The sequence below is a fragment of the Saccostrea echinata genome, unplaced genomic scaffold (genome assembly GCF_033153115.1).
Source record: "Saccostrea echinata isolate AGI-Se365-2 ecotype Australia unplaced genomic scaffold, CSIRO_AGI_Sech_v1 ptg000033l, whole genome shotgun sequence".
Taxonomy (NCBI): domain Eukaryota; kingdom Metazoa; phylum Mollusca; class Bivalvia; order Ostreida; family Ostreidae; genus Saccostrea; species Saccostrea echinata.
This window is the reverse complement of record NW_026889782.1, coordinates 962,850-982,778: the sequence shown is the minus strand read 5'-3', so window position 1 is coordinate 982,778 and position 19,929 is coordinate 962,850. Positions and strand designations below refer to the sequence as shown.

Genomic DNA, 19,929 nt, shown 5'->3' with positions numbered 1-19,929 from the left:
GTTAATTTTGTTTTATACTTCTATGGACCCTTTACAGTGTTATACTCAGGTGACCGTTAAGGCCCTTGGGCCTCTTGTTTAAAATGATTCCACCAAAATTTCCACATTTCTTAATTTCTCTCCTTGATTTGAATCTTTAAATCCCCTTTACATAAGGATCTTTTGTGTCAAATTTAGCTGAAATTTGCTGAGTGGTTCTAAAGACAGTTTACAGATAATTTACACATTTGGCAAATAAGCACATGCACACCGAACACTCTTATTTTGATTGTTTTCATAATTATTGTATATAATAAGAATATCTTCCCTTGTATTCCTTGCATGTGATATATTACAAGCTTGTACTGTTTTAGAATGAGAAAATCCTTTTACTTTAATAAATGTGATATAATTTAATATATAATAATAATAATATAATCTAATATAATTTTCAATAAAGTAATCAAAAAGTTATCATCTCAACTCCAGTAAATGTCGTATTCATCAAATGGATACATACGAGTATCACATTGTTCTCCCTTCCATCCCGGCTGACAGCCTCCCTCACACTCCCCAATAAACCTGTCACATCGTCTGGTAACTCCACAGTTAATACTGCATTCATGTTTACAGTCCCTACCATAATAACCTGGTTGGCATTCTGAGAAGAGATTTTTTTCCTTTTTCATTCATTTGCATGAAAAATTGAGCTTGTTACCTTCCTGAAAGAGTACGCGATTTGCTAACGTTTTCTTTAATAATAAATTCAAGGTACATGTTGATAACATATTTTTTTTGAAATCATACCATAAATACTATGGATTTTTTATTTTCTACATGTCGGCAATTCATGTGAAATAAATGCCGGAATCTTTGTTTTAATTGAAAATGATTTAGATTATTTCAAAATTACAACAAAGCTTCAAATTTGAATCCAAATATTTATAGACTTATAATCAGCAGACTATGTTATTTATTTAAAAATACATAGCAAGACGATTTTCATAGAAAGCTTGAAAAATCTTGAGAACATTATGTTCAAATAAGGGCCCTTAGGTATAGTTAGAATAATTTAACTCTATCTAAGAACAGGCCTTGACCATAGTTATCTAGAATGCCTCCCATATACCCGCACTGTAAAAGAAAATTGCAGAGTCGCTCCGAAACAATTTTGGAGAACATAAATGAAGTTGCATTGAAAGTAACAGTAAAATTAATCATACAAACTTTTTTTTTTGATTGTGGAATTCAACACTTTTTCTAAATTTTTCTACTCGCTTCAAACTTACATACACTGTTGTCATTCAGAACTCTATGGATTGTTAAAATTAAATACAAATGAGTTAGTTTTCGCTCATACTTTCTGTTTTACTTTTTGCTTTGCTACCTGTCAGTACTGTACACAGAACACATTCTATCCTTCAAACAGGTCTGTAGGACATTGTCATTTTAACGATTACAACATTCCATCTACCATACGTATTGACAAAAGTGCGAACATGAGTAACCCTGACCTGAAATTTTTCATATGTTTGAACATTTTGAATGTGCTGACGCGAATTTATGACTCACTCTAGTTCAAAAGTACCATGACTTCATTAAACTTAAACAAACACTGTATGGGGTTGCTTCATATAAATAATATTGCTATTCTAAGGAAGATATTTTTGCCCGTATACATGAATTACGTAAAGAGTGAGGGCGTGCAAGGCGTGGACAATCCCCCGCTCTGAGAGAAGATTATTTTTCAATTCTAAAGTTCTTGAAAAGTTATATTTTTCAAAAATTATATTGTCAATATAATCTTTTACACATTTGCTTCCTACATTTTGTTGAATAATTTATTTTTCACTAATGTTTTTTAAGGTAGTTAAAAAAAATCACGCATGATTCGACCTCTCTCTCTAAAGGTCACGGTTAGGCGTAAGACTGAAAGCGTTAACCACTACGCTACGAAGCCTGCTTGTCTTGTTTTGTGTTAGCTTGGTTTAAATAAACGAGTTTGTTGAAACGTCATTTTTTTTCCAGGAATGTTCGATTTTCATATAGAATGGGTTCAGACTCATTTTTTTTAAAACATGAAATATATTTTACATTTACTTTAACGTTAATGAATAATGAAGACTTGACCTAATCATACTCAAAAATTATTTTTATGGCTCTATTAAACCCATTTTCTACTAAAAAGCTTTACTGTCAACTTTAAAAACAAATTATCAATCAAGAAGTCATTCAATAAAATAATTGAATTAAATATGATGAAGATGGCATTACTGAAAACATTTTAGAAAAATATAACTTTTCGCTGAAAGTTGAAAATCGGGAAGTACATTGTTCCAGAGCGGGGGATTTTCCTCGCCTTGTACGCCCTCTTTCTTTGCATATGAGAAATTCTGATTTTTTTCCCAAGCCTTACCCTAATCCGAAAGTCCATAAATCGGGGGGAAAACACCTTTAGTCCATAAATAGGGTAAGAATATCCTTTAATCTACACACTTCGGGAATTTTTGTATATTAATATGATTTAATATGTCTCATGAGAAGGTTTCCATAGATCTTTGATTACATATTGCGGCCCAATTCTCTCTCTTGACGCCTTTAATATTAAAAAAAAAAGTTTAATTTGAACCACCGAGAAATGCATAGCTATAATTATTTCTGTTAATTGTGGAGCTGTTGTTTGAAAGATTTCAAAAGATTTCCTCTCGTACTTCTATGCAAACCTCTGATCACCCTACCATGTTCCCACCTACCCAAAAGGGTCAAAATGTGAACAAAACACAACACTACCTTAGGATGCTTGCAAATCAACATGATTAAAATCAAGCGTCAGCTCTGTTGTATCTGAGTAAAAAAAAGGTTTTCCCTATGAAAACATTTTCAATAGATCCTTAATTAAATAAAAAAAATCCAATAATAAGAAATCTCTGCAGGCCCCGCTAAGTGTTTTACTAAGCAACGCACAACGAGAAAGCATATAGTTCTGTCATGTGCTGAACAAATCCCTTTATGAGGATACCTCATTTGTAGCTTCATTTGGGACAAAGATATTTGAAAATGTAAATATTTTCTTTATGTATCCATATGTAAAACTTCAATCCCCAATTAAGGCTCCATCCTATGCTTGAAGGCCATGATTTGAACAGATCTGAATTGAAGCTCCACAAGGAAACGTTCACAAATCTTTGTTTTACCTGGTCTAGAGGTAAAGTTACCTATGGTTTACTACACTAGCAAAGTTTTACTTTTGTACACTAAATAGGTAATGGACTTCAATCAGAATTGACCGTTCACGGTAGCTCAGTCGGTAGAGCGCTCGCTCCGTGATCGGAAGGTCGTGAGTTCGAATCTCGGCCACGACTGACCTAGGTCGATAAAAACTGCAACTGCTCTTTCGCCATGCGCTCGGCACTTTGAAGTAAAAGTTGCGGGTCCTTCGGATGAGACCTTAAAAACCGAGGCCCCGTGTCACGACAGGCGTTGGTACGATAAAGACCCGTCACTGCTCAATGGCCTTAAGTGACGAGTAAAGGTCAAAATTTGAAGCCCTTTACCGGTATATGGTGACGTCTCTATATGAGTGAAAAATTCTCGAATGGGACGAAACACAACATACAATCAATCAGAATTGCTTACTTGAACCTTTGATTCAGCTTATTACTAATTAAGGTGTTCAATCTATTTTTCACTAGTCTTGCATCCGAACAAAGTCAAAGAATAAAAAAAAACAGAAGTCTCTGATGAGACTGTAGCTCAACGGTTTTGTACTAAAATTAAAAGATGAAAAAAGTAGAACTTGGACAGCAATTAAAGTGGAATAATGATTCTTGGTTTGGTTTCTTTTTGTGGCAAGATTTATTGCAATCAATAAAACTATTAGAGGAGTAGCTTTTTGAATGAATTTTACAGAACTTTCCATTTTTAATTACCATGGCAATACTGCTCATTAAAGTAAAAAAGAATAAAGTAACGGAATTATGTATCTTAGTGTAGCGTACTTTGCATGCTAAGTTATATTAAAAGTTAGACCAAAACTGTAGGAGGAGGTGCGTTGTGAAAGAATTTCGAAGAAATTTCTGTTTTTAGTAACGATGGCAACACCATTCATTGAAATCAAAAACAAATAAAAGGAAAGAAGTATCTTAGTGTAGTCTACTGGTGTACCATGTTATATTCAATTTGAAATCAGATTAAACTATAACGCAGGTGAGTTAAGGCTAGGTATAGGCATTTCTATGCAAATAAACTAAATTAAAATGCCTAAGAACTACAGTACCAATCAGACCCAACCTGACACTTAAGCAGTCCCAGAAAGCAGTCCCCGGGACTGCTGTGGGACTGCTCTAGAAAGCAGACCAAGCAGTCCCAGGGACTGCTTTGTTCATTCATGCGTGAAAAAAGTTTTGAGTGACATGATAGCTCCGCCCCTTGTGTATTCTGAATTTGCAGGCTCCCTGTTGTTGTTTTGTTTACTTTCAGCAGAGAGTTGTTTAAGATAAAAAAAAAAATAAAAATAACAAGTATTTCTTACAAAAATTAAATAAGTAAAGATAGTTATACATGTAATTACTAAATGTCTTCAGGGGCTGTAAATTTACACAATTGTCTAGAATTAATTTTAAAAATTCAAAGTAGTTAAAAAGGGAAGCCAGGGAATGGTTTTTATCCCTTAAATTAAACTTCAACACAGGTGTTTGAAAATACAAGTGTTTGAAAAAAAAATATCTAGGCCTATTTAATAAATTAATGCTGTCAAATTCTGTACTCAAAGTTTGCATTAGCACTATCTAAAACAACAAACAAACTCTCTTCAAGTGTCATTTCAGTAAGATATTCAGATGGAATGTACTGTACTAGATTTTTTTCTTAATTGAAAAAGCTAATACCGTGCTTAAAAATGAGCACTCCATGTTATTTTTTACTGCCCTCAAATAAAACCTAATAATTTATTAAATGACCATGAAATAAAATTATTCCACCATTCTTCTGTCCCATAAACAATGTGAACAATTATTTGGAGATTTATTTATGAATTAGTTTTTAATTTATAAACAAGAGTACATTTATTTAAAAAAAAATAAACATTTGAAAAATATTGTGACTGTGGGAATTGTGACTGATTTCTTATTTGTTTTGTTTGTGTTTACCTGACCGATTAAAAAAAAGCAATACAATTGTACACAATGGTGTCAACACCTGAGGTTTCAATCGCCTTTGGGCATAATTAGCAAAATGTCAATACATGTTATTTGGGTATCAGTGTTACACATCACTGAACACGCTAGTCAACAATGACACTTATTTCAATCTATGTACTGCAAAAAATCTTTGTTTAAATAATTGTGTATAATAAAATTTATTTCGGGATTAATTAATTTTGAACATAATCTGAGGGTTCCATTTGTCCATATGTACACTCGAACATTAATATATTAAAACACTTAAAACTGAGAACCTAACAATAATTAAATTGGCAAGTCATTGAAAATAATCATGACTGAAATATAATACTCGGCAATAGCTCCAATAGCTCTCGTTCAAAAGCTCCAATACTTTCTAAATACTAAAAATGCATTCAGAGTATAGTATGCGAATCGGTCTTGCTCTATAATTATAAGATCTATTTAAAGCTAATTCTGGTAGAAAATAAACAATTCAAGTTTAATTTATATACAAAAAAAAAATAATAATAATAAATATGAAAACCAATTATATCAATCACAGAAAATGAAAAGAAACTAATTTATTTTGGCGAAAATTTAATATAATACCAAATATTTGTGTTTAAATATTCATGTTTTTAATAGGTGTGAACGTCTTCTTCATTCAATTATTATTTATTGTTTCTATACGCGTACTGTGATTTTCTTAACAGTTTAGAAATGACTGTCGCGTAAGAATTGTAAATATTTGTTGATTCACTCAGAAAGAAATGCCTTTTATAGTTACATTGTTTATTGGTAATCTCATTCTGATTAAGCTCCGCCCATAAAATTAATTAACCCCGCCCACTAGGACTGCTGGGACCGCTGTGGGACTGCTTTAGCAGTCCCAGAAAGCAGTCCCCGGGACTGCTTTGTGTCAGGTTGGGTCTGGTTGGTACTGTATATCTATTAAACAGAGAAAGTTAAAACTTATTGTCTAATATATAATTGGTACCCAGGACGTGAGATAGCCAGTACACTTTATGACGTCATATTATGACGTCATTCTTTACTACAAAAGATTTTAAACGACATCAACAAAAATGCTTCGGCGCAAGGGCATCCTCTATTTTATTTTACTGAAACAAGGTATGTTTAGAAACAAAATATTCCAAAGATTGCTTGTATTGCTGCACAAATAGCAGCAGCTCAGTAATATAATTTCTATTTATAAAGTTTTAAGTTGAATCTGGGAAAAAATATACAGTCCGGTATAAGTTTCCTCAAATTCTGATCAAATGAGAAAATGCCTAGGATTTGTGCAGCAGTTTTATTAATCTATAGAATATTCTTCTTAGCATTATACAATTTTTATATAAAATTAAATAGGGTAATATCTTGCGCTGAAGCTGTTTTGTTGATGTGTTTTATTATCTCCAGTAGGTAAGAACAATGACGTCATAATATGACGTCATAATATGCACTGCCTATAATATATCGTGGGTACTAAGTATGCATTAAAAAATAAATCAAAACTTTCTCTGAATAATAAATATACCTCTTATCTTTTTGTTACCTCATTTGCATAGAAACGCCTATACCTAGCCTTAACTCACATGCGAAAAGGAGTAGCCTTTTGAAAGTATTTCACATAAATTTCTATATTTAGTAACCATGGCAACACGGTTTATCGAAATCAAAAACCGATATGTATAGGTATGTATCTTAGTGTAGTCTACTTGTTGCCAAGTTATACTGAAATAAGACCAAAATATAGGAGGAGTAGAAGACTGAAATTTCTATTTTTGGTAACCAAGCCAACACCAATCATCGAAATCAAAAACTGATATAAATGTGCTGTTGGATACAACGCGAGATCGAGCATTTTGGATTCTTAAAGGGCAGATATAAAAGAAGTCCTGGTGAAATATGTTGCGGAACATTCGCTTAACTACGCTTATAAATTTTTCAGAGAACCTAGTCCTCATGTGTTACATTTTTATTGATACTTTTTCACTAAGCCGACTCTTCTATAATTAAATTTAAGCATTTCTTTCTGATAATCGTTACTTTTGGAAGCTGATAAAAACCGCTAAACGTTCCAAATCAGACAACCTGCTATTTGAAGTTCAACCCTTTGCAATACATTGTACTTTCGGCATACTAATTGTTCGAATCTTTCAATTGTCACAAGCAAAAGTAATTCATGCCCAGGAAATCTAGCGAGATTTAGAGTTTCCTCGACTTCGCCGCAAAAGAGCGGCATCAAGTACAGTCCCTGAAACGTTTTACTTTCCCACATAAACGGTGAGCGAACGCTGATCGAACGCAGAGCGAACGGTGAGTGAACGATGTGTGAACGCTGAACGCAACTTGGTGAACGGTAGGTGAACGCTGAACGGTGAGCGAACGCAGAACGCGAACGGAGCGCGAACGCGAGCGCATAGTGAACGGTGAACGCAGGAAGAACGATTTATTCGGAATGCCTCTGATCTTTTCCATGCATTGTATCTATTCTATTGTATTCTAATAAGAGAATAGGAGAATAAATAAATATTCAAAAATTGTCATAAGAAAGATGAAACATGCACATTTAGTAAAACTATTAATTAAGTTTCTTACAATATTTTCTGCACATATGAATGAAGTTAAATATAGCTGTTTCATCACACGATTTTTATCGCTGTAAAACATTGTCATTGTTACCGAACGCTGTAGTTTAAAAGATAAATTATACTAGTTGTAAAATAGATATATTTATTCTTATTTGATATTAAAAAAAACATTACAAATTATGATTTTCGAAGAGTACATTACTGACTTATAGAAAGAATTACAACGGTTGTAACAACCATACGTGTATTTCCGTGTCAAGGCAATTCCGTGTAAAAAATGAAGAAAAAAAAATTAAAAAAAAATATTTTCCTAGTCTGTGGACGTATTGCATATATACACTAGTATATGAAAAAATTAATGCAATAATATATTTATGTGTCTTTTCATTTTTTTTAATGATGATTTATGCAGCAGACATCTACATGTATCTATAAACAATTCCCCGTGATTATACTCGGACAAGGTGATACAAAAAAGCATTCATATTATCTGTTATAGATTAAAATTTCAGCTTGGTATTTAAGTAATAGGTGTCATAGTTTTGTTTAAACGGACAAATGAGAGAGAGAGAGAGAGACAGAAAGATTCCGTTTTAACCCCCCTTTCCACAAATGCATGAACATGTACCTGTATAAACAAAAATTCTTAATTTTTATCTAAATATATCAGGCAGTGAAAGTAACCTTTTTATTTATCAACAAATTCAGTTTGTTTGACAGTCATAATCGGTGTTTATTTTCCTGCTTCAAGTTCACACGAAGTCCACGTGCTTGTCCTGTCAATCAAAATCATTCGACCCTGTGCAGGTGTGAAAGTTTCGTCACACCAAAGTCGAAGTGCTACACTGTTGTATTTCCAAGAAGTTTTATCATTTGTAGATCTGATTGAAATTTTTAAAATAAATAAATAAATAAAATACATTGGGCATAAACACTTCGAATGAATTTGAAACATACTCCCTGGCCAATTTAAAATACCACCGTCGGCGCGTGTATATTTTGAACTACTAATGTTTAATGACTTTTTTAGATGCATGTTTGTTCTGCGACTGAAATTTTTTGCTACAAAACCCGTTAACTTCTTTTTAAATATTAATTTAAAATATACTGGAAATACTGACAAAGTGACCTATCTACATGAAAAAGGGGGAGGGGGGTTAATCATATTGAATGGCAAACACAACGTAATTGTGAAGAAAGGATTTTTTTCTCTCTAACAGTAGAATTTATATATGAATTGTAGTATATTACATTTAAATAAATATTTTTTAACCACACTATCAATTTAATTCGCTATAAAGATATTTAATTAACTGGATATCCGCAGTACTATTTATAATTCTTAGAAGTAGTTCTAATAATGTATTTCTATAATAATTAAAAAAAAAATGTGTTAGTGATAAATACTTTCTAATTTTCCTGCAGTTGCTAAATTAATTGACATAGATTATTATCTCTCCATTAACGACTTGTCTTTAATATAACAGCAAAATGTTGAAGTACCCCTATATTGCCCGTATTTAAATTTAATTTTTCAGCATCGTTCTACATAGGTACAGTCCCTGAAACGTTCTACTTTCCCATTTTTCCGTTCGCTCACCGTTCGTTCAGCGTGCGTTCACCCTTCGTTCAGCGTGCGGTCTCCGTTCACAGTTTTGCCTTCTGCGTTCACCGTGCGCTCGCGTTCAGCCTTCACAAAGCGTTCAGCGTTCGCTCTCCGTTCGTTCACTTTGCGTTCAGCGTTCACTTATCGTTCAGTCTTCACTGCCATTCGGAACTCAAAGGACTTATCTTTTTTGTACTGTAAGTAAGGATTTGAAATTTAATAATTAACATATCGTGTTTAAAGGATCAATATTTCATGGGGGAAAAATCTACAATACGTTTTATTATTACTCTAACTTAGCTGATAGGTTATTTATAAAATTACTCTGGAAAATAAATGTTGTTATTAGTATGTACCTATGTAGAACGATGCTGAAAAATTAAATGAGCCGTCCCATGCGAAAAGGGCACTTAAGATAAAAATTTTCAAAATTGACTTTTCAATGGATTATGATAGATTATAGTGTAAAATAACCAAATATAAAGTTTGGTTCAAATATTCAGAATAATTACCGAGATACAGGGAATCAAAGGTTAAGAAAATGTTAAAATTACCTCGAAAAATGACGTTGAAAAATGACGTTCAAACTGACACTTTTATATCCCTCAGAAATATTTGAAATATGTATCTGATTGAAAAAACATTACTTTATCACACGAAAATATACATGAAAAATTTATGAATAAATGTCCTGCCTTTATTTTACATGCAATATTTGATATAGTTGTTTTCGTTAAAGTATATCTAAATTATATACTAGTTGTCGAAACCGTTTCATTGTTATTTGTTTAATTTTATAAAGAAGAGGTGTTTTGAACTCTATATTAGACGTAAGTTACATGTACATTTTAAGAGTGTCGACATTTTTGCATGTCACATAAATGTCCATTTCGGTCAGTTGTAACACACATGATTTAAAAAATCCGATAAAAAAATTATTTAAGTTTTCTCATAAATAAAACACAGATAATGGTTTTATATCGGTAAATACCCGGTATGCTTTTTTTTGTTTCGAAAATGATAACGTTATACACTCGCGACGTCATGTTACACTGTAGACGTGAATATTGCTCTGATATACGGTTCAGAGAAAAGTAAATATTTAAATAAAAAACAAACAAATAAAAGAAATTTGTTCAGATGTTTTACAGACTTGTATTTTATTTATTTGTAGTTTATGAAATATTTTGTTTAACATTTTAAAAAGAATCCGTAAGATAAGACTGATAATATTGCGTCTTCCTTGTAATTATAGAGTTCGTTGTTTGATAATTTTTCATCATAAGGATATAATTTTTGTTGTTTTGTTCATGACCTAGATGAATTTATGAAAGAATGCTTGAAGGGCGGATACAGAAAATTGATCGGCAAGAGGGGGAGGGGGGGAGGATCTGCAGTATCACAATCCAGTTAAAATTTTCTGACAAGTTAAAGAATGAAGTTTGAGGAGGTTTTCTGACAAAATAAATGAAGTTTCGGGAAGGGGGGGGGGGCAGTATGTACCTACGATACTGAACATATATATGTATTCATTGTCCTACATTGGTAAATATTGACACACGCAAATAATAAGTGCCGAGACAATCCCTCCCCCCCCCCCCTTTACATGGGTAATGTATGTTTCTTACGATATTAATTGTACATATTAGACCATTTGTCAAGATTGGTTGATTGCCCTCTCCGCCAGCTAAAAATGGCCCGACTCAAAACTCTTTCTAACTGGCGGAAGCATTTTTTATTGCATTTCAGAAAATAGATTTTGAAAATTCAGCGTTGATATCAAAATTTTCTGGGGGGAAAAAAATTCTCACCTACCTACCGACCAAATTTTTTTTCCTTAGTCGGGAGAGGGCATACAAACATTATTTTAAAGTTGGTCATATTCCCTGTAATATTGGCGTAAACCGTCACAATATTTGCACCGCCTATTTGCACTGTACCGAGTTATAAGCGGGCCAATATTTGTATGTCTTACAGTGAACATGTAATCTCATAAAAATTGAGGATGAGGATATAATTTTCATATCATCATCATATCCTTATACGATCATTTTAAGTTCAGAATATATTTTGAAGTTTGAAGTTTGTTTTTTTTTTTGTCATATTGATTCATCATGTAAACCTCCCCCCCCCCTTTTCACTAAATTTCGTTTGAAGAAAAAAAAATACTAAACTTAAGCCTACATATTCTTCCATTCATTTTGTTGTTCTCAAATTTTGTGGAGGTATGACCGCTTAGTTTGGGTCTAATAAGATATGTCGTTGATCGGGAAAGAGGGAACGTTGGCAGTGAAATGAGTGGCGCTGCGGGCCGGAAGTAGTAGTTCCGCATTCTTAGGACTCTTCCCGAAATCACATATTACATGTATAAATCCAAAGTAATGAGTAAATCAGTTTCCGAGTTTATGAAAGCTTTTAACGATGGACGGCAATTTTAACTTTCAAGAAATACATGCGGGGACACAGACGGAAGTGGCCAGTAAATTCGTCAGGCCTCCGGACACATACAATTTTAATTAGATACTGGTATATAACAGAGTTCTTTGACAACAATTAGCGAATTGAATAATAAAATGACATAATATTCAAACTAAGATTTATTTTAAGAGTTGATTTTGCACGGTGATAGAAGTGTTTATCTCAGATTTAAAAAGAAATCATATTTTCTTCGCTGACACTAACAACTTGTCGTTTCAAGCTCGTAAAATTTTGACTTGTTGTACTAGTATTTGTGAACCGCCCCTTGTCCCGAGGTCTGATAAATTTTGTACGCATTGGATATTCTTGTATCTATCTACTGAGTAACCTCTGGTTGTTTCACCGACATTGCTGAGCACTGCCATTTTAGCTCCTTTTTTTTCGAAAAGGGATTAACCCCCTACCGAAATACATTGTTTTTCTTTCTTTGTTTTGTTTTGTTTTGTTTTTTTTTTGGGGGGGGGGGGTATTTTTAACTTGTCATTTTAAGCCCCCCCCCTTTTTCTGAAAAACATTGTTACATACATGCCAAAAGAAATGACCAAATATGATTCATTAAAAAAAATAAGAAGTCTTTCTTCCCATTTATCAATTAAAGATTAAACAGAACTTATCGCAAACCTTCCTACACAAAAAAGTATTTATTTTCGTAACCTTTAATTCTGACAAACACTGCATCTTTGGAAGAAATTAAAATAATAATCAGATGCAATATTACAGAGAAATAAATCTATATTCAATCTTTCAGATTTAATTTCCAGTATTATATTGACCCAGGGGTGTCCATACATAATGTTTCACTGGTAATTGAATGATATAGAATGAAGATGTTTACTGAATGGCCAATTGCACCCACCTCTACCCCCCCCCCCCTTTTTTTTTTAATAGCAAACTCAAATCTTCCCATATAATGCATAAAGAAAATCTGGTCATTTTTTTTTTTTGGGGGGGGGGGGTTGCAGCATTTACTTTTTTCTCATTTTTTTCCTCCTGGTCCAAGACTTTTAACAAATGATACTAGATTTTATTCTCAAATTTCAAGAAATATATATCGTAGCAAACACATTAGTCTTGTTCAACCACAAGCTAGGCTGTCTCCGTAAACAGTAAAAACCGATTCTTTACTTGAATGAGACAACAAACACATTGACCTGCAAATCACCGTGACGAGACAGATCGTCAATCGCATTTATACACACATAATAACTGTTGTTTTGAAAAAAAATCAGATGTTTTCTTCATTAAATTTAATGCGTTACAAAGAATCAATCTTTTCAAACTTCGTCATTTGCTACATGTAGAGCTGAACAAAATTTTAATCGCATATATAAACCTAAATGCTGGGAACGGTTTAAGAATTTTTTATCCATTTATTGTTAATTATTTTAATTCGGTTACTATGTATTTGTGTTAAAAAGGATGTGTACATGCAGACGTATATTTCGATTGTGTACATGTACAATTGCTTTCAATGTATTAAAAATTGGATAAGAAAAACTAAACCTAATTATATCAACAAAATTTAATATTCAATATTGGAAATGTCCATTTATATGGAACTTAGCTCTAAAAATTCATATTTTCTTTTTCCCTGATATTTTATTGACTCTAAATGATATATACGCACAATGAAAATAAGTTGGTAGCGCTCAGGTAAAAAGTTGGAAAAATATGTAACATACGCAACTTGCATTTTATGACGTTATCTTTACCGGCGTTTTTCTCATTATGACGTCAAAATACATAAGGGCCCTTTTCGCATGGGACGGCTCAAATTTAAATACGGGTAATATACGGGTACTTCAAGCACTGCAACATTTTGTTGTTCTGATAAAGACGACGAATCGTTAATGGAGGGATAATAATCTATGTCAATTAATTTACCAACTGCAGCAAAATTACGAAAGTATTTATTACTAACACTTTTTTTTTCAATTATTATAGAAATAAATTATTAGAACTAGTTCTGAGAAATATAAATAGTACTGCGGATATCGAGTTAATTAAATATCTTTGGAGCGAATTAAACTGATAGTGTAGTTAAAAACTATTTTTTTTTAAATGCAATACACTACAACGCATATATAAAGTCTATTGTTAGAGAGAAAAAAATCCTTTCTTTACACTAACTTTATATGTTTGCCATTCAATATGATTAAGACCCCCCTTATTATGAGAAAGGGACACTGTGCAGGTGTGAAACCTAACAGCTTAGTTAGAATAATAAAACATATTGTACATATTATTATTCCAATAAAATAATGATCCTTTGAACACGATATGTGAATTATTAAATTTCAAATCCCGTAAATCCTTACTTACAAAAAAAGATAAGTCCTTTCACTTCAGAGTTCCGAATGACAGTGATGACTGAACAATAAGTGAACGCTGAACGCAAAGTGAACGAACGGAGAGCGAACGGTGAACGCTTTGTGAACGGTGAACGCGAGCGCACGGTGAACGCAGAACGCAAAACTGTGAACGGAGAGCGAACGGTGAACGAACGGTGAACGCACGGTGAGCGAACGGAAAATGGGAAAGTAGAACGTTTCAGGCACTGTAAGATAACTGTGAAGTAATCACGATACTAAGTATTATGTATCTCAGAGTAGTCTACTTGTGTGCCAAATTATAAATTATTATTATTAATCGAACTAAAACTGTAGGAGGAGTAGTATTTTGAAAAATTGTTTACAGACAGACAATGTACTGGTCTGTAACCTGTAGAGCTAAAAAAAACTTTAAAAATTTAAAAGCAAAATAATAATATATAACCGGAAAGCCACTGAAATATAACTCGATTTAAGATGATTCAGTGGACGTAATGGCTACCGAAATTTCACTGACAGAATATTTTCTGACATTCCATACTTGGGTCACTTAGGGACAACCCCATCGACTGAAAGGTGTATTGTTTACATCGGGCGACATGTAACTGGATCGCGTGCCTCCAACATCAAAGTTCAGATTGGGTCAACTTTAAAATGTTTATTTGCCCTCTCCCGACCCAGAAAGAAAAAATTGGGTCGGTAGGTAGATGAGAAGTTTTTTTTCTCAGAAAATTTCAATGATGAATTTTTAAAATCGTTTTTCCAAAATACATAAAAAATAATTGCTTCCTGGAGTTTAAAATAAGTTTTGAGTCGGGCCCTTTTTAGCCAGTTGGTCGGGAGAGGGCAACCAAACAATTTTTTTAAAGGTGGCAATACATTTTTTACATTTATAGGTATTAATGAAAATAAAGTAATCAACATTATAGGCTTATATATTTTGCAAGGCTTAGAAAAGGTTTACCATTCTGACATTTCTCTCCCTCCACTCCCTCGTCACATCCGTTCAGACAGGTTCCATTAATATGGTGACAGGTATACCCACATCTACAGTTTCCGCAGGACAAAGCGCATTGTGGTCCATACGTTTGCTCATTGCACACTGAAATAACAATAACTTCATTCAATGCAGAACAACCTGTGTACAACAACAACAGATAAATGATTGAAAAACTTATCCAACTCTTGCATATCATAGTTAACTATTGTTTATTGCAGTAAGATGTAATGTACTTATCCAAATACTTTGAAAATTTAATTTGATTTACTTTGACCTACTTAACACTGAAAATGTACTGTGGAATTTTCATCTTTCCATGAAACTTTTTTAGAAATAAAATCTCCGATATTTCATATCAAAGATGACATGTTTGGATATATTTCCAAGCATTATAAGATATCTTAACATACCTTGACGACATTTTAAGCCTTGATATCCACTTATACAACCCAAACAGTCGCCTGTAATGACATCACACCTCCGCTCTTGACATGCTGCTGGACATGATTGGTCGCAATTGTCTCCGTAATATCTTGGGTCACGACATCCTTTTCAATGATGATAATTTAATTGTTTAATTTAAAACATTTTTTTTTTAAAACTATAGTCTAATGAGCTTTACTGATATTGAAGATTTTTGTATATACGCATTCTTACCATAAACCTCCAATTCACACAAATCAGTATATGCATATGGTGTATAGTAACTTGGATACGTCACATCCGGCCTTCGCTCATTGTAGAATATTACATATCGTCCTTGAACAGAACAATAAATCGTTTGGTCCTCCACTGGTGTACCATTCACTCTCTGTATCGCGTGGAAACAAACATGACCGTCCTCTTTTAATGTAGTGTTTGAAACATAAAGGAAAAATCCTGCAAATCGTCTTACGTAAACAGTTGGGCCTAAAACGAATGAAGAAAATAATAACAATCTATATTCTTTAATCGCGTTTCCTCTCGGTCTTAAGGAGCGCTACCAGGATATGGAAATGGAACATTTGTGTCAGTCTGCCCATTTATTTATTTCTTTGTCACATTTTTAGCTCTACTGGTCAGAGACCAGAAAAGCTTATGCGATAGTAAGGTGTCCGTCGTCCGTCCGTCCGTCCGTTTGTAAACAATTTCTCAAAACGCTACTCCTCCTACAGTTTGGTCTGATTTCAATATAACTTGGCACATAAATAGACTACACTAAGATACATAATTCTGTATATCGGTTTTTGATTGCAATGAACGGTGTTGCCATGGCTACTAAAAATAGCGATTTCTGGGAAATACTTTCAAAATGCTACTCCTCCTACAGCTTTGGTCTGATATCAATATAACTTAGCACATAAGTAGACTATACTAAGATACATAATTCTGTATATCGGTTTTTGATTTCAATGAACGGTGTTGCCATGGTTAATAAAAATAGAATTTTCTATGAAATACTTTCAAAACGCTACTCCTCCTAAAGTTTTTGTTCGATTTCAGTATTACTTGGCAAAGAATTCGACTACATTAAGATAATAATTCTTTATATCGACTTTTGATTTTGATGAACGTTGTTGCTATGGCTACTAAAAATTGAAATGTCCTTGAAATCCTTCAAAATGCTACTCCTACAGTTTTGGTCTGATTTTAGTATTACTTAGCACACAAGTAAACTACACTAAGATACATAATTCTCTGTATCAGTTTTGGATTTCGATGAACGGTGTTGTTATGGTTATTAAAAATAGAAATTTTCTTGAAATACTTTCAAAACGCTATTCCTCCTACACTTTTTGTCTGATTTCAGTATGACGTGGCATACAAGTAGACTACACTTAGATACATAATTGATGTTATTGTTTTTTGATTTTGTTGAATGATGTTGCCATGGTTACTTAAATCGAAATTTCTGTATAATTGTTTTAAAAGGCTACTCCTCCTACAGTTTTAGTCTGATTGCAATAAATCTTGTCACAAAAAGAGACTAAACCAAGGATCATTATTCTATATATTGCTGTTAAATCAAGTCCAAGTGCTACTGTTATCTTCCTTTATAAGTACAACCAGTAGAGCTACAGTCTCATAAGAGACTTTTGGTTTATTTATACATGTGTGTTTGTGTTCACTTGACAATGTGTATGTGTGGTCTTTGCATTTTTTTTATGATAAATGTTCCGGATATGCATGATTTTGGAACAAGATACCAACTTTGGTGCATACAGTTTTACTGGACCTGATACATTATTTTTGAACGACAATGCAAAACAAAATCGCACGTCCTGTTGGACGACAAAGTGTGAAATCTTTAAAAGATGAAGTTGCAAGGGTCGTTACCTGAATATTTTCAACATTGCTCCTTACGTCCGTATTCGTGTTGCTATATAAGAAGTCATTTTTACGTTTTCTATACAGCATATACATAAGAATTTATGTTTTAACACACTTCATTCAATAAAGCACACAAGAGAAAATTATGCGTTCAGTTAACTGAAAGGGCTCTGAATGGATACTTCTGCGATTCAAATTTCAAGTAATATGGACATCTCTGATATGTGTACAATTAATTCACAACATAAGTTTTTATGTTGAAAACTATAGAGGAATTATCCGGATAAACATAAATAATAAGTAAAACTCAATCTCCTTGAGAAAATGTCTGGTCATTAGTCTTTAAGTCATAACATCAAAAATGGAGATAATGGATAGTAATCAAGCTCAAAAGTCAATAAAAAAAATACGAATCAAGATCGGGGCAAACAAGGACCTCTAAAACATCAAAAGTGGGATCAGGTACCTAGGAGGATTAAGCATCCCCTGCCGACCGGTCCCACCCGCCGTGTGCTCCATGTCATGATCGGGAAACGGAAAAATCCGTAGACAATGGCCTAACAATTATTATGAAAAATGCCATTTAGTATTCGATATCTCCTATGACGGTCACTCGCTTTTACTAAATTCTCACGAGCACCACCATGCACATTCCACAGTTTTGTCATGAGATCTAGAACATAATCAGACACTATTTTCTTGTCTTGAGTTCTGACTTATAAGTCAACGGGAAAAGGGGGTTCGAGTCCAGACATCATAAATGAGAGAGATTCTCTGGTGCTTTCTTGAATTGATGACCTACGTGCTAGCATTACAAATGGTAATTTCCTATTCTTATCTTTCTGACTTTTATTTATTGTTTTAGTAAGCATGTTAAGAATCTTCCTGTTTATTCTTTCTACTAGTTCATCACTTTAAGGATATGCAATATTTTAGCCCCCCCCCCCCTCTCTCTTTAAAAATGACTAAGTTTAACTGCTGGTATTTTAAGAGATGAATTTAATTGTTGAGAATTCATAAGGACATGAACTACGACGCTTCACGCCGGCGTATTTCATGGAGCGCGTTAGTTCATGTACCTCTTGAATTCTCAAAAAATAAATTTATACCTTATATTTACATTACTTTTCTGATGACTTGCCACATATTTTTGTCATTCAACAATCATTTTTGAAAAAAAAATTGCACTATTTTTGACCAGTCACATCACAATGGAAATATTCTTACTCATCCCAAGGTAGTTTATGAGAACATGATATTTTACGAGATAATATTTTCTGGATAATCGAAAGTCAAAGTAATATGCACATTTCTGATATGTGTACAAAGGTCACATCTAACTCCATATTGATTTTATTGCCGCTCAACGGTTTTCATAGTAAACCAGTAACATATATATATATACATGAAGGCCCCTTTTTTTAGCAACATCAAATACGAAACACAGTTGTCGTGCAATATTATAATATAATAGGGTTATAAACCTGACAGAAACTTTGTTGATCCTAGCGTCCTAAAGGCAGATCTTTTTTTTTTTTTGTTAACCGGGATTTCCTCGAGAAAAACATGGTGAAAATGGCAGGCGGGCGGCTGCTAAAAGGGGACACCCTTTATCCAGATAAATCCTCTTACAGTTTTCAAGATAGGAACTTTTTAATTTGCCACTCAGTATCAATCTATATGGCAACAGATGAACAATACTACATACTAGGTTTATTATCAGTCCTATGGTAGATTTTGATATGACTGATGCTGACAATACTTCCTAGATCTACTCTCCATGTTGCCGTTTGCTTCCCGTCGTCCGATATTGTACATTGGTTTCCTTTTCCGCCTCGATCAGTATACCGTCCGTCCACTGCCTTTGAGGCTCCCCACTCTACAATTTTACCAGGAAAAATATTCTCCATCCACGTAGGTCTCCTTAAGGCAAGATTTTCTAATAAACAATATAGTATAAACTTTAAGTAAGGCATATTTCTGAATATATATCATCGTACATTTTGATTGGTATCGAATCTTTTAGAAAATATTTAAAAGTACCATTTATTAGAACATTGCGACATAATCTTACCAAAAGCCCAAAGAGGTGTCACACAAAATAGAATCTGAGTCATTGTTGAAAGCATGATGATATTTCTTGACACTGGAATTTTAACATCATAAATTGCTTCATATATTTTGATTAGCTGTAATATAACTGACATTTATTCTCTTTTTAGCTCACCTGAGCCGAAAGCTCAAGTGAGCTTTTCTGATCAAAGAGTGTCCGGTGTCCGTCTGTAAACATTTTCACATTTTTGACTTCTTCTTAAGAACCACTGGGCCAATTTCAACCAAACTTGCCACAAAGCATTCTTGAGTGAAGGGGAATCAAGTTTGTTCACAGGAAGTGCCGCGCCCTCTTTCAAGGGGAGATAATAAAGAATTCGTAAATTTGGTTGCTTCTTTTAAAAATCTTCTTCTC

General features: G+C 33.4%; 1 protein-coding gene across 1 annotated transcript; it reads right to left on the bottom strand.

Moving 5' to 3' along the window:
- Positions 1-458: 458 nt before the first annotated feature.
- LOC133199072 (multiple epidermal growth factor-like domains protein 11) lies at positions 459-19,438 on the bottom strand. The gene is made up of 5 exons (XM_061334958.1): positions 19,171-19,438; positions 15,810-16,061; positions 15,563-15,700; positions 15,117-15,254; positions 459-640 (listed from the first exon to the last, which is right to left on the bottom strand). The coding sequence occupies exons 1-5, from the start codon at positions 19,436-19,438 to the stop codon at positions 459-461; spliced, it is 978 nt and encodes a 325-aa protein (XP_061190942.1).
- Positions 19,439-19,929: the final 491 nt, after the last annotated feature.